General features: G+C 48.5%; 1 protein-coding gene across 10 annotated transcripts in view; it reads right to left on the bottom strand.

Annotated features, from left to right (window-relative positions):
- Positions 1-16,240, bottom strand: part of MICAL2 (microtubule associated monooxygenase, calponin and LIM domain containing 2) — a 197,449-nt gene that overhangs the window by 46,674 nt on the left and 134,535 nt on the right. For 8 of the 10 annotated variants that reach the window (XM_029059580.1, XM_029059579.1, XM_029059582.1 and 5 more), the window contains 2 exons: positions 16,036-16,124; positions 14,234-14,333 (listed from right to left, as the gene is read on the bottom strand). In XM_029059580.1, the coding sequence (XP_028915413.1) occupies positions 14,234-14,333; positions 16,036-16,124 (189 nt within the window). Of the gene's footprint in view, positions 1-6,779; positions 7,947-8,231; positions 8,278-14,233; positions 14,334-16,035; positions 16,125-16,240 lie in introns of those variants that run through there. The other 2 variants (XM_029059589.2, XM_029059588.1) reach the window with 2 other exon arrangements.

The following is a 16,240-nucleotide window of genomic DNA, read 5'->3' as shown; positions in this document are numbered from 1 at the left end:
TGGAAACTCTCCAGGTGTGACTCTGAGAGGGGCAATGCCCATTTTACAGATGAGGAAATTGAGGCCCAGAGAATTGAAGTAACTTGCTCAAGGTCACCCAGCAGACAAGTGGTGAAGCTGGGATGAGAACCCAGGTCCTTCTGACTCTCAGGCCCGTGCTCTATCCACTAGGTCACGTGGCTTCTCTCCTGCCCTTTGGCCACCAGCACACACTGGGAGATGGCTAGTGATGACAGCCTTTGTGGTCACTAGACAACTGAGAGTTCATCTCTGCATGATACCTTGGCAATCACTCCCCCAATAAGACATGGCATTATTGGGTGGGGTATTTCATTTTTACTTATTGCTTAGTGGAAAGAGCATGGGCTTGGGAAATAGAGGATGTGGGTTTTAATCCCGGCTCAGCCATTGTCTTCTTTGCAACCTTGGGAAAGGCACTTAACTTCCCTGTGCCTCACTTGACTCATCTGTAAAATGGGGATTAAGATTGTGAGCCCCACGGGGGACAACCTGATCAGCTTGTATGTAACCCAGCACTTAAAACAGTGCCTGGCACATAGTTAGTGCTTAACAAATACCATCATCATTATTATTATCCAACACCAACTCCAAAATACAAGTAGCACAGTGGAGAGACCCACACGGACACACAACCACACTCATGGCCAACCAGCCCCGTGGGATTCACCCCTACAAAGATGTAGTTTGCTGTCAGAGAGTAGAAAGGAAGGAATGGGTTTCCTGGTCCTATATTACCAAACCAATACAGAGCCGAAAAAACACGGATGTGTGGACGTGCTTGGCTCCAATGACAGGAGCCCAGACGAAGCACAAAACAGAGACCCATCCCCCATCTGCTCTCCAGGGTCCAGGCTCTGAGAGAGCCCTACCTCATACGGCCAGAGCCAGCGACGTGGCCTAGTGGAAAGAGCACGGGCCCGGGAGTCAGAAGGACCTGGATTCTAATCCCGACTCTGCCACTTGTCTGCTGGATGGCCTTGGGCATGTCGCTTCACTTCTCTGGGCCTCAGTTCCCTCACCTGTAAACTGGGAACCCAATAAGGAACATGGACTGGGCCCAACCCGATTAGCTTGTATTTACCCCAGCGCTTAGCCCAGTGCCTGGCACATAGTAAGCGCTTAACAAATATCAGTAAAAGAAAACAAAGCCTCCTCCCTGGATAACTGTTTCTTCTGATCATACAGAAATACTATGGGAAGCGCTGTGGCCTAATGGAAAGAGCACGGGCCTGGGAGTCAGATGACCTAGGTTCTCGAATCTCAGCTCTGCCCCTTGTCTGCTGTGTGATCTTGGGCAAGTCACTTTACTTCTCTCTGCCTCGTTACCTCATCTGAAAAATAGGGATTAAATCCGTCTCCCTCCAACTTAGATTGTAAGCCCCAGATGAGACAGGAACTGTATCCAACCTGATTATCTTGTATTGACTTAGTGGATAGAGGACAGGCCTGGGAGTCAGAAGGACCTGTGTTCTAATCCTGGCTCCGCCACACATCTGCTGTGTGACCTCGGGTAAGTCACTTATCTTCTCTATACCTCAGTTACCTCATCTGTAAAATGGGGATGAGTGTGAGCCCTATGTGGGACAGGGACTGTGTCCAACTTGATTAACATATATCTACCCCAGTGCTTAGAACAGTGCTTGGCACATAATAAGCGCTTAACAGGTACCATAATTACTATTTGCCATGGAACTTAGAACAACACCTGGCACATTTTAAATACCATAAAGAAGAAAAAAAAAGGGATCTCCAATTTTACAGATGAGGACAGTGATACACAGAAAAGGGAAGTGATTTGTCCAAGGTCACACAGCGAGCATAAAGTAGATCAGACTTCTGTGAATCCCTGATCTGTGCTCTTGCCTCTAGGCCGTGCAGCTTCTCAGAAAGCAGTCAGCGACTGACAGCCCAGCACAAAGGCAGAGCTGCTGTTATCTGAGCTAGAATGCCAGGTGGTGAGACCCTTAGGTTACACACAACACACACAGAGCAAGTCACACACAGAGCAAGTGACAGAGCTGAGATTAAAACTTGGGAGAGTGCAATAGAACAAAATTGGTAGACGAGGGCCCTGTCCACAACGAGCTTACAGTCTAGAGGGGGAGACAGACATTGATATAAATAAATAAATCACAGCTATGGACCTAAGTGATGTGGGGCTGAAGGGGGGGTGAATAAAGGGGACAAGTCACGTGGTCGCAGTAGGGAATGGGAGAAGAGGAAACGAGGGCTTAGTCGGGGAAGGCCTCTTGGAAGAGATTTGAAGACGGAATGCTGCTTCTCAGCTGGAATCACCATCTGCTGGCTCTCCCAAACACTCAGAACAGTGCTCTGCACACAGTAAGTGCTCAATAAATACGATGGATTGACAGATCGATTGACTGCTCCAATCCAAGCTCGGATGGCTGCATGGGGTTTTGCACATGTGGTCACTGGGTGTCAGCAGAGAGTAAAGTCAGATTTAAAATCACAAACACACACACTCTCACTCTCTCTCTCTCTCTCTCTCTCAGTACAGGGCTAAAGATTTTTCGTGGAAACTATTTTGCAATTGGATTTAAAGATTATTTTGAGAGAAATAAAAAGTATTTTTCTCTTTTTCCTTTTTCGGTGGGGATCACATTTTTATTTTGGCCATACTTTGTCTAAAGGGTTATTTTGGTAGCTATTTGAGACGCAGGGTGGCCTAATGGAAAAAAACAGGGGCCTGGGAAGTGGAGGATCTAGGTTCTAATCTTGGCTCTGTGTGACCTCGGGCCAACTGCATGACTTCTCTGGGCCTCAGTTTCTTCATCTGTAAAACTGGGATTCAATACTTGGTCTTCTTCCCCCTTAGACTGTGAGCCCCTTGAGGGACAGGGACTGTGGTTTTTTGTGTTTGTTCATTTATCTTTTATGGTATTTGTTAAGCACATACCATGAGGCAACGTGACTCAGTGGAAACGGCACAGGCTTGGGAGTCAAAGGACGTGGGTACTAAACCCAGCTCTGTCAGTTGTCTGCTGTATGACCTTGGGCAAGTCACTTAAGTTCTCTGTGCCTCAGTTACCTCATCTGTAAATGGAGATTAAGACTGTGAGCCCTATGTGGCACAACCTGAATACCTTGTAACTACCCTGGCACTTAGAACAGAGTTTGGCACATGGTAAGCGCTTAACACGATTATTATTATTATTATTATTATGTGCCAGGCGCTGTACTAAGCATTGATAGATACAAGTTGGACACAGTTCATGCCCCACATGGGACTCACAGTCTTACCCTCCATTTTACAGATGAGGTTACTGAGGCCCAGAGAAGTGCCTTACCCAAGGTCACAAAGCAGACAAGTGGCAGAGCGAGGACTTGAACCCAGGTCCTTCTGACTTGGCCCTGGCCCCTGCCTAGTGCGTCTTCTCAAACTGTGCCCAAGGATTATCTTGTTCACGCTCCAGCTTTTGGGATGTACTGCAAATGGCTTAACAAACACCATTAAACGGACAGACGAGTCAGACCAGACAAGCATAATGATGATAATGATAATAGCATAATGGTCATAATGATGGACAAGGTACCAAGATGTTTGGAGACACGATGCAGTAGTTACCCTCCTGACCATCCAGTCTCTTTCTTAAGCATCTGTCATTCGACAGAACTGACTGGCAATCCTCTTTCATCCCTGTCTTTCCTTCCTCCAATCTCTGGGATCTGCTGCTGCTTCTGGCTTCCTGTGGAACAGGAAGAGATGAAAAGCTCTGGATGTCTTCCCGGAAAGATTCTGAGGAGAAAGGAGCCGTCGTCAGATGCCTAAGACAAAGGAAGACCAAGATCCACCACTGCCTTTTTCCCCTTAGAGGAGAAATATCCGAAGATTTGGAGGAGGTTGGTCCCACTCAGCCCTAATAAGATAAAGGTTAAATGGAACCTTAAGAACAGCGATTGCTGCGAGCTAATAAGCTGTGTGACCTGGGAGTCTAAGGACCTGAGTTCTAATTTTGATTCGCCACTTGCCGGCTACCAATAATAAGAATAATAAGAGTATTTGTTAAACGCTTACTATGTGCCGAGCACTGCCCTAAGCACTGGAGTAGATAGAAGATAATCAGGTTGTGTCCCTGTCCCACATGGGGTTCACTGTCTAAATCTACATTTTACAGATGAGGGAACTGCGGCACAGAGAAGTGAAGTGCCTTGCCCAAGGTCACGGAGCGGACATATGGTGGAGCCAGGATTAGAACCCACATCCTCTGACTCCTAGCCCACTATAGGCTCTTTCCAATAGGATATGCTACTTCCCTAGTATTTATTGAGGGCTTATTGTGTGCAGAACACTGTATTAAGTACTTGGGAGATTACAATATAACAGTTGAAAAGACACGTTACCTGACAGTATTTATCGAGCATTTACTGTGTGCAGAGCACTGTACTAAGCACTTGGGAGAGTGCAATATAACAGAGTGGGTAGAACGTTCCTTAACTTTATTTATTGAACATTTACTGGGTGCAGAGCACAATATTAAGCACTTGGGTGAGTACAATATAAGAGTGGGTAGACACATTCCCTAGTAGAATTTAACGAGTGCTTACAGTGTGCAGAGCATTGCACGAAGCACTTAGGAGAGTACAAAACACCAATAAACAGTGACATTCCCTGCCCAAATGAGTTTATAGTCTAGAGGCAGGAAGACAGACATTATTATAAAAAAGTAAATTAAATAACTTAGAATGTGAGCCCCTTGTAGGATAGGGACTGTGTCCAACCCTGATAAACTTGTACCTATTCAGCACTTAGTACAGTAAGTGCTAAACAAATACCATAATCATTATTATTATTACCCGAGTACTTAGAACAGTGCTTGACACCTAGTAAATGCTTAACAAATACCACGAAGAAAAGAAAAGCCATATTCCCTGTACCGCACAGGGCTCACAGTCTAAGTATGAGGGAGAATGAGTACTGAATCCCCATTTTACAGTTGCAGCAGCTGAGGCACAGAGAAGTCAAGTCATTTGCTACTATGAGAGCCGGAATTAGAACTCAGGTCCTCTGACTCCTAGGCCCGTGTTCTTTCCAGAAGGCCACACTGCTTCCTGATTCGGTTCCTGAGCCATAGGCTGCAGATCCGTGGCTAAGTACTCGATCATTCTTCAGGTGTGACGAGGACGGAGCTAGCCTCTGCTCCCTGGGGCTTCGCATCCCGAAAGAATTCAAACTCATCCCTTCCATTTCCATCAACAACGGAGCGCTTTCTCCCACCCTCTCCACTAACCTTTTCCTCTTTTAACAATGTTTCAGCTGTAAGTGCGAAAGCTTTTCATCATAGGGCTTGGCTGCCCTCTTAGCCAAAATAAACACTCATTACAGAACATCCTGTGGAAAGAGAGGATTACCTCAACACCCCTGCAGGCTCCAAAGGTGAGCAGCATTCTGGGATAAGGGGAGGGCAGTACCTAGGACCCGCTGCCGGACCAAGTGCCATCTCTGAACTTGGCCCTTCGAAGAGGGGCGCCTCGGGGTTGGAACCGAGAGTGGACCCCGAATCTCGGAGGCTGACAGTAGTAATAAGAATAATATTGCTATGGGACAAGCACTATTCTAAGCACTGGGGTAGATACGAGATGATCAGGTTGGACACAGTCTCTGTCCCACATGGGGCTCCCATGCTTAATCGGCATTTTCCAGATGAGGTAACTGAGGCCCAGAGGAGTGACCTGCCCAAGGTCACACAGCAGAACCCAGGTCCTTCTGACTCCTGGGCTTGCGCTCTATCTACTGTTTCATGCTGACGGCGGAGAAACGGTTACCCCCTCCATCCCAACCGCTAGCACGTTAATCCAATCACTTCTCCTATCCCGCCTTGATTAGTTTATCAGCCTCCTTGCTGACCTCCCAGCCTCCTGCTTCTCCCCACTCCAGTCCATAATTTACTCTGCTTCCTCGGGTCATTTTTCTACAAAAACATTCAGGACACTCAAGAAACTCCAATGGCTTTATCCACCTCTGCATCAAACAAAAACTCATCACCATTGGCTTCAAAACAGTCGATCCCCTTGCCCCCTCCTACCTCACCTTGCTACTCTCCTACTACAACCCTGCCAGCACTTTGTTCCTTGATGTCATCTACCTCGCCACTGACCCCTTGCCCACGTTCTGCCTCTGGTCTGGAACACCCTCCCTCCTCCTATCTGACAAAGACTCACCCCTTCTTCAAAGCCTTACTGAAGGAACATCTCCTCCAAGAGGCCCTCCCCGACGAAGTCCCGCTTTCCTCTTCTCTCATTCCCTTCTCCGTCACACTGACTTACTCCTTTTATTCATTCCCCCTCTCGGGTCCACAGCGCTTATGTCCTACCTGTATAAATTTATGTATATTAATGTCTGTCTAGGCTGTAAGCTCACTGTGGACAGGGAATGCGTCGGTTTATCGTTATACTGTACTCTCCCAAACACTTAGTACAGTGCTCTGCACACAGTAAGAGCTCAAAAAATATGATTGAATGAATGAATAGAAGAGTATCAGGAGGCTCAAGGGAAGAGACCAGCAAGCCCTGGTCAGGAGCCCTGGTGCTATCCTTCAAATATTACCGGGGGTAATATTTTCAAATGCCCAGCACAGCCCCAAGAGCCCAAGATCCAGCAGGTACAGGTGTTGCAAGCAGCATAAAGGCAGGCTGGGGACCACCACTCCCCCCACCCCTGCCCCAATCCCCCAACCAAGCATCCGGGCTTTTAGAAAACACCCAAAGCCATCTTAAAAGGAAGAGAGGAAACGATGGGATTTACAAAGAACTACAATTTATTTTTCATTTACAGCATCCGATATAAATAAAATTCAACAGAATTCACGGTGGCAAAAAAATACAGGGTTCCGAGGAACAGTTTGCATACAAAACGTTCTGTGAAGTCTGCCCGGTTCGAGAGCCGAAAGCCGAGGAGGAGGAGGAAGAGAAGGAGGAGGAGGAGGACAGACAATTCCTGGCCACCACCCTGAAGGCAAGAAGATTCCGCTAAGGCAAGACCACGGAATCCCAGTGCTTAGTACAGTGCCTGGCACATAGTTGTCGCTTAACAAAAATCATCATTATTAAGGGATGTGGCACAAGTGCCTGAAATGATAGACCGTTCCCCCCCTAATACTTGTCCTGGCAAGGGGTTTAGGAATGTATCTGAGTGCAATTTCCCCATCTTTCCATGCAGGGAGAGACACTGGAAATACAGGAGATTGATGCTTAGGGAGACAAACGATCTCAAAGTCTTGTAAAGCTAGCGGGTCCAAAGGGCGGGCTGACCTGTATTTCGCTGTTGTTGTTCTTACGGTCTCTGTCATGTGCTTATCGTGTCAGGCACTGTTCTAAGCCCTGGGGTAGATAAATTAGGTTGGACACAGTCCCTGCCCCATATGGGGCTCACAGGCCAAGTAGGAGGGAGAATTATTATTGAATCCCCATTTTTCAAGTGAAGAAACTAAGGCACAAAGAAGCTAAATGACTTCTTCAAAGTCACAAAGTAGGCAAGTGGTGGAGCAGGGATTAGAACCCAGATCCTTACCGGGCCACCTGAGCCCCAAAATGCGCTCTCCCCCAGACCAAACAGGAACGCATTCTTTCACGTTGAGACCGTCCATTCTGGTCCCATCACAACATTCCCTTGGTTCACACTCCTTTGAGGATTTTTACTTTCTAGTCTAGGTTTGTTGAGGCGGCGCTTGCTATCGAAGCAGAGGAGGGAGCGAAGTACTAGTGTCTAGCAAGGAAGTGGGAGTTAAAAAAAAGTTTGCATTTCATGGTCAAGATGCCCAGCGGTGACCAAATTCTCCACATGCCCGGGCTGGAAGGGGCTCGCCCTGTGCCCGGCTTTCAGCCTTGGAATTGAAGTCAATTTCTGGTAGCGGAAGTTGCTGGATTGGAAAAGGGTGTCTCAGAGATTGTGCTGTGAGATCAGAGACCTGTGGAGCATGCAGAGAGGCAGATGCACAGGGTGGAAAAAGACTGGGCTGGGGAGAGAAGGATGACCAGGTGTCTGTGGTGGGTGGTTGAAAGGTAGGGAATCTAAAACTGGTTGGCAGTGCCAGAGCAGTGCCCAGGGCAGGACCCGCTGGAGAGTTTACCCAGCCTTGCCACAAGCAATCTATGCTCCAGTGGCGCGGCGTTGATATGGGGAGGAAACCAGGATCCAAGAACTGGGATGGGATTAGTACTGAGCATGCAAAACAGACAGGAAGGATAGTCACCTCGAGCAGAAACGTTCAGCCAAGGCGTAGGTGGAGCTCTGGAATGCTGAAATGGACCCAAGGCCAGAGAGTGGCAGCAGAAATGGAAAAGGAGAGGAGAGAGAGAAAGAGAGAGCACACCCTTAGTCTGGGGAGAGGCAGAATGTTGAAAGATCTGAAAAAAAACACTTTCTTCCTCATCTTACTGGTCTGTGGAATTTGCCTTTGTCGATTCAAATAGTAACTGCAGAAACAGTATTAAGGAAAGATACAAGTTTGGGCCCTGTCTATATCTGACCTCTTGTCAACCTCAAATGATGACTACATCGGGGGAGGGCTTTCTGGATTGGACTTCCCACCACGTCAAGTTCACTTTTGCTACCCAGGGCCCATGGAGTGAGCCAGTTCGCTAAAGTTAAGACAAGTAAAGGCTTCTGGGAAGGGTGAAAAGCGGCAGAGCAGAGCCGGTGGACCTCACTGCAAAATGAACTCTAGTGGAAAAGCCGCCATGGATCAAAGGGGAGCCTGGAGATTCCTTAGAAGCAGGATTTCTAGGACTCTAAACTTTCCAGGATTTAAAGTATTCAGACATTTCAAGGGAGGGTCTATAAATACTGTAAGGGGGTGGTGAGGGAAATTGTAATACGGGGCTCGGCTAAGGGGGTCTTAGGATATAAGAGGTGCAAGTCTTCACTGACACTGGGTTCTGAATGGGACCTGGGTTCTAATCCCGGCTCCGTCACTCTTCTGCTGTGTGATATTGGGCGAGTCGTTTCTCTCGTCTGTGCCTCAGTTACCTCCCCTGTACAAAGGGATTGAAGACTGAGAGCCCCACACGGGACAGGGATTCTGTCTAGCCTGATTAACTCGACTCTACCCCAGAGCTTAGTACAGTGTCTGGCACATAACAAAAATACTAAAGAACAAAAACAAAGAAATCCTTTTTTCAGCTTTTTGAGCATATCCTGACATAACCCTGACATGACACCCAATCTAGTGAGGGGGCCAGGGTCATGCTGCGATGACCCTGATGTGAGTTCTCTTCAGCCAGTGCTAGCGAATCACCAGTCTCCCGAGCGGTCACAGGCCATTTTTCAATAGCATTTATTGAGTGCTTACTGTGTGCGCTTGGGAGAGTATCTAAATACCCATTCTTCCTCCTACTTAGACAGCGAGCCCCATGTGGGACAAGGCCTGTGTCTGACCTAATTAACACGTACCTACCCCAGTGCTTAGAACAGTACTTCACACAGCAGGCGATCAACAAATATCATTAGGAAAAAGACTATATCTACCCCTACGTTTGATCATTTGAATCGATCAATCAAACAATGGTATTTATTGAGCGCTTATTATGCGCAGAGCACTGTATAAATCTGAAACCCTTCTTGATAGATTTCTTCCCAGGGCTGTGGAGTTCAGGGTATGCGTGGACTGGAGGCGGATTTGTTCAAGTACGCAAGAAAGTTGAAAAGGGAATTGTAAGAATAATTTATTCGGTCTGTTGGAAACTGACAGGTGTCGAAGGATGATTTCAGTTTCAATAATTTCCAAATCAAATTGGTTGTGGTCTCCAGGTTGGAAGTGAGACTCTCAGGAGAGGAGTGGGCTAGTTGGAAAATAGGGGACCCTCAAAGGGGCATCACTTTAGTCTAATACTCAGACCTCACTGAAGGGAGCAGTTGGGGTCGTGGTTAGCTATTGCCTGGGAAAAGAAGGAACCCTCACATTTTTTTAATGGTATTTGTTAAGCACTTCCTATGTGCCAGGCACTCTACTAAGTGCTGCGGTAGATACAAGTTCATCAGGTTGGACACAGTCCCTTGTCCCCGGTGGAGCTCACAGTCACCATCCCCATCTTACAGATGAGGTAACTGAGGCACAGAGAAGTTAAATGACTTGCCCAGGGTCACAGAGCAGACAAGTGGCAGAACAGGGATTAGAACCCAGGTCCTCTGACTCACAGGCCCATGTTCTTTCCACCACATCACGCTGCTTCTTATAGCAGTTGGTGAATTGGAGCACCCTCTGCTTGCTTTTGTAAGCAAAGCTAAAATCATCTGCTAAACATATTCCTCCTGAGGGTAGCCAGTTTGGAACAATACAGCAACAACATCCACTGAATTGTGTAGTTCACTTTGCTTGGCATATTTCCGATGGAAAACCTTCGGTCAAAGTCTCTTAGAAAGGTTTCTGGAGCCGAAATTGTTGACCATGAGAGAGGCGGACATTTGTGGTCGTGAGTTCAGTTTTTAAGGTGTCTGATTTCATGGTCATCTAAGAAGAATTATTTTGGAAAATTCACAAGTTGCCTGAGAGACCTGGTGGAGCCAAAGGCCTTGGCCATCAGTGACAAAGACAGAGCTGCACATGTGAGGGAATCTTACAAAGAATATTGCTAAAATTGGGATTGAGATTAATAATTAATAATACAAACTGTGGTGTTTCTTAATCATTTACTATATGTCAAGCCCTGTACTAAGCGCTGGGGTAGACACAAGATGATCAGATCCCACATGGGGCTCCCATTCTAACTAGGAGGAAGAACAGGCATTAAATCCCCATTTTGCAGATGAGGAAACTGAGGCACAGAGAAGTAAAGTGACTTGCCCAGCGTCACACAGCAGGCAAGCGGCAGAGTCAGGATTAGAACCCCGATCCTTCAACTCCCGGCCCGTGCTCTTTCCACTAGGCACACTGCTTCTCATGGGATTAGGGATGGGGGAATCAGGAATTTCTAACCAGTTTAAATTATGTTGTTTTGTAGCAAAACCAGTTAGGAGGCAATCCAGTGAGGAAGAAGAATGCCACGTGGTAAGAGTAAATCTGATAGGAAAACTAGGTATCGTATTCAGTTCATTTAGTTCCCCATGCACTGATAGCACTCTTTCTCCCCATTTCAACCTGAACTCTGACGTGAAACAACAGGAAAAGGGATGTTTTTAAAATATCACTGTCAGACCGCACCTGGTCCCGGGAGAACCGAAGAACATTATCTGGATGAGGACGGAGATTTTAGAAGTTGTAAGGGCAGTTTATGTAACTGGACAGTATCTGCTACTCTAGAGATGGTTGAGAATGGGAGGAAATGCTCGTCTGCATTATGTGTGGGAATCGTTTGTGACACTCTGATGTTTTGGGGTGCTCACCGGCTCAAGGACCAAGACCCAGGGGGTGGTCTGGGGAGGTGGGCTGTGGGAGGAGGGTGTAATTTGGATGTTGCCAATGGAACCCATTTGATCATGCCAAGATGCCAAGATCACCAACCCAGGCTCATCTCCTGGGGTCCAAGTGGTCAGGAGGAAGTATTGGTGGGGGGGAGAGGGTGACAGACCCTTAGAATTAGACTATTGATCCTAGAACTTTGGCCCAAAATACCCAAGTGAGCAGTACTAGTAACAAGACTGGAATTAAGGAAATAAGCTCAGCATGAAGGCAGAATGGCTACTTTCCTTAGTCAACGCTCCTGGGAAGGCACAGTCACTTCAGAGAAATCACCCGTGGGGCTTCGTACCAATGCCAGATACCAGCCAGTACCGACCGTTAACAAACAAGTCGCAATAAGACGGGTGGAATTCGTTAATAATCATAAGAGGGGTGGGATCTGTGAATAATAATAAGGGGAAGGGGGAGTGGTGATGGAGGTTCACCAGAGGGCAGGCTATGTAAGGAAATGGCCTCTCTGAAGATTTTACAGCAGCAAGGTGGCGGCGTCAGAGAGCCGTGGACAGGCTTGGTCATCCTCATTCCAAAATGAACTCCAGTGGTACGGCTGGAAGGGGAAGACTGAGGATATCCTCTTTCCCTTGGGGACTCTGGGACACTCTGAACTTCAGAGGCCCGGAAGGTTTACTACATTCCAGGGTCAGATGAACGATAAGGGTAAGGGAACGAAGGGGAGAGGTTATGATGCTTCTGAACAGGGTGGGGTGGGATGGAGGTGGGAGTCATATACGGCTTGCGTGGCTAAGGGAGTTGTACAATTCTGTGGCAACTCTGTTCTCCGGGACTGTGCACTTGGGGTGTGGGACCAGTTGGAAGGTTTAATAAAGGGGACCTGCCGTGAACCACGATCCTAGTGTGGGGTAACTACTGGAGATGAGTGGGACCGGAGGTGACAGTTTTCCAGGAGTATTAACAATCCCCACTGCCTAGCTGCTCCCCAACTTGACAGTATGTTCACTCTAGGAAAATATGATTCACGACATTTTGGCTGCAAACAAAACTTTAGCAACACAAATCTGCAGAGAGGCAGATTTCCACCCAAACAACACACGGAGTCAAAACACAGAGCTTGGCTAAGACCGGGACGCACGCTTTAAGGCCTGGAACACCAGGACCCAAGGAGTCACTTGAACAAAAACACAAGGCCCAGTGACAATGGGAGTTTAGTAGAGGAAACCTCAAATTATCAATGGCCCTGCCGCTCCCGGGCACCCATCCCTGACCCTTTCTGGGGGGCGGGGAGACCGCCCCTTTCTCCTTTCCAATGGAGGAAATGGCTCCGTCAAGCCCACAGAAAAACAACACCTCAAAGTAGAATAGCCTACCCAGGTCGGTCCCTGGACAGGGACCAGGGAGCGATCTGGGTTGGCAAGTCTGAGCCCAAGAGGGAGTCCTGGTGATGGGAGCGGCTCGGGCCTGGCTGTGGCAAAGCCATTCTGATTCGATCTCGACGCCACAGCTGGGTCTATAGTGGGATAGCGGAAGGACCACTAGCCAGGTAGCCAGGTGAGCAGAGACCACCGGCATCTCTCCAGTCAACAACATCTCTCCACCGTCCCTTCACCAGCGGGGGGGTGGGCCTGAGCTACAGTGACCACGGCATGTGGAATAGGTTTCCTCCGGGGAAGTGGTGTGAATCAGTGTCAACATAAGCACAAACAAACAGTCCACAACCCTGCAGTCTGTGGCTGCCCGAGGAATGGGCTGGGGCTGGCTAAATGGCTTCTAATCACTTAGGTTTTGGGGACTGCCAGCCTTGGAATAGAACCTCACAATAGGGCTTCTTGCATTCTGGGGGTGGGCGGGGGCCACGGAGGGTGCGTGGCGATAACTGGAGAAAAATGTCTTCCCAGGACAGACTGCTGGGGACAGCAGAGGCAGAGAGAGCCAGCTCCTGCAAGCCCAGGCACAGGATCCTGCTGAAAATCCCGGCTTCCGGAGGGGATGGATAAATTCTAGATAAAAAGGCCTCTGCTGAGGCTGAAACTTAGGAGCTGAGAAAATGCCACAGGCATCCCTTGGAAATAAATAAGTCTGTGAATCCAGGTGGCCTGTCGGCTTTCCTTTTAACTCTCCAATGACCATCCGGACAAAGTTCACACAGCACAACCTGGCCTGAGCCCCGTTCAAGAAAGAAAGGCATCTTCTTGGTTGAAATCAAAACTTGAAATGTAAACCCAAAATTATGGCTCTTCATTACAATAGTTTAAAAAGAAAAGGAGAAAGCTATAAAATATCCTTCACGCTGTCTCCGGGTTGTGAAAATGTTAAGGACGCCCTTCTTCGCCATCGGCTGCTCTCCAAGATGGAGAAGAAGGCACTTGTGGGGTGTTTTTTTTTTTCTCGGTATGTGTACCTGACGTCGAAAGAACGCTGTTCATTTCAACATGAAGCCCCGCCAGTCCTGTCAAAGGCGGGCCAACTCTCTAATTCTGGAAATGTGAAAGGCACTTTGGGAAGGGGAAGGGGCAGGGGGGACCATCTGAGTAGGGGAAAGGCACTTCAGTGGAGCTTGACCCTCAAAAACCTCTGCCCCCAGTCAAGCAAGCCAGCAAAGGGGGACTCCGTCTCCCGGTACATGTCCGCCAGGACCTCGAGCAGCACCCAGAGCCAGGGTAAGCCAAAACTGAGGAGTTCGAACAAGTAGCCGTAGTCGTACGCATTGTCCCAGAAGTGCAGGCCGAGAGCGCGCAAAACCCGGCCCGTCCGGTTACAGAGGCGTCGTGGGATGTTGAGCAGGTCCCTCATCCTGCTGAGGGGCCAGCTCGCAGCTTTCCTAAGGAAGGAAGTCACGGTACCTGGCGGGAGGGTCTCGACGCTGCTGTCGGTAGTGCAAACGCTCTCTGTCGGGCTCTTGGGGGGCTGAGCTTCTTCCGCCTTCCACTTGACCGCCGCCTCCTTGGACAGATGGAAAGAAGAAGCGGAGTGGAGGGGGAGGAGGGAGAGGGTTCATTCATTGGCGACTTTTTGCCATGGCTAGAGCTCATACCCCACCCCCGGGCTCCGGTGACGCAGGTCAATGGTGGAATTCCCTTCGGGATTGTGGAAGGGGCCGTTTCTGGAAGAGGGAGATGGGTCGGCCATAAGCTTTGTACCGAGATGGGACGTGTCTCCAGGAATGACCTTTTTGGCACTTTCAGGACCCGGACTTGTAGAGTGGCCCCTCTAGACTGTAAGCTCGTGTGGGCAGGGAAAGTGTCTGTTATATTATTCTACTGCACTCTCCCAAGCACTTAGTACAGTGCTCTGCACACAGTAAGTGCTCAGTTAGTACGATCAATTGACTGAGTCCCCTTCTCTGGAGGTTTGGAAGAGAAGATCCTGCCTGGAGGCAGGGGGTTGGATGAGACGAAATACCTCGTCCCCTCCCTCAAAACCCAGATTACTATGGGGTTCCAAGACCCTGCGGGCACTTAATAATAATAATCATCATCATCATCATCATCATCATTCTAAGCGCTGGGTTAGTTACAAGGTAATCAGGTTGTCCCACGTGCGGCTCACAGTCTTAATCCCCAGTTGACAGAGAAGGTAACTGAGGCACAGAGAAGTGAAGCGACTTGCCCAAGCACTTCTCAGAGGACTACTTGCTGCCCACAATCTTTCTGGTCTCTAGACCACAACGAGGTGCAGGGAGAATCTGGGCAGTTTCCCCCTACTGTCTGGGGAGAGCCGGACTCATTCATTCATTCAATCGTATTTATTGAGCGCTTACTGTATGCAGAACACTGTACTAAGCACCTGGAAAGTACAATTCAGCATCAAATAGAGACAATCCCTACCCAACCACGGGCCCACAGTCTAGAAGGGGGTTGGGGGAGACAGAATAATAATAATAATTGTAGTATGTGTTAAGCGCTTACTGGTTACAGGCTACAGCTTGCATAAGTCCATTGCTTCCAGGGGGAAACTGAAGGCCGAGCTTGACCCCAGGTCCCCTATCGTTCAGGCTGGCCCTGGGCCACGGGACAGGTTCTCCTACTCCAACGCAGCCTGCACACTTCGCTCCTCAAATGCCAACCTTCTTACTGCATCTCAATCTCGTCTATCACACCGTCAACCTCTCGCCCACGTCCTGCCTCTGTCCTGGAAGGCCCTTGCGCCTCATATCCAACAGATGATGACTCTCCCCACCTTCAAAGCCTTCCAAGAGGCCTTCCCTGACTAATCCCTCCTTTCCTCTTCTCCCTCTCCCTTCTGTGTCATCCTGACTTGCTCCCTTCATTCATCTCCCCCTCCCAGCCCCACAGCACTTATGGCCATATCTGTAATTCATTTATTTATATTTATGTCTGTCTCCCCCTCTACACTTTAAGCTTACTGTGGGCAAGGAATGTGTCTGTTATATATTGTTCTTTCCCAAGCGCTTAGTACAGTGCTCTGCACATAGTAGGTGCTCAACAAATATGATAGACTGACTGACAGGTTGCTTTGGTTCCTCCATCAAGTCCAGCTCCAGCCCGCTGTTTGGGAAGAACAGGCCCATGAAACAAGGACAAGGAAAGCTAAGCAGGGGAGACGGGACATAACGGGTCTGGGAAAACAGCCCCCAAACAACCACCGGAATCATCTCCGGCTCCGTGTCGACACATATGCATACCTCTTGTAAGTTCTTCAACTCTGCTCGCCTCTTCCTTAGGTTTGGGTTTGCTTTACCACGATTGAAGTGCGATTTGCAGTAAAATTTACCTGTAAAAAAAACCCCACGAGAAACCGATTTAGTCATCTCAGAGAGCATGTTAACAGGAATCGGAGAGTACCGTCTTGCAGCCAGTAAACATAATTCTCTCTCTCCATAAGACGAG

Source organism: Ornithorhynchus anatinus, chromosome 3 (genome assembly GCF_004115215.2).
Source record: "Ornithorhynchus anatinus isolate Pmale09 chromosome 3, mOrnAna1.pri.v4, whole genome shotgun sequence".
NCBI classification, from domain to species: Eukaryota; Metazoa; Chordata; class Mammalia; order Monotremata; family Ornithorhynchidae; genus Ornithorhynchus; species Ornithorhynchus anatinus.
The sequence above is the reverse complement of the archived record's forward strand: the minus strand, read 5'-3'. Positions and strand labels throughout refer to the sequence as shown.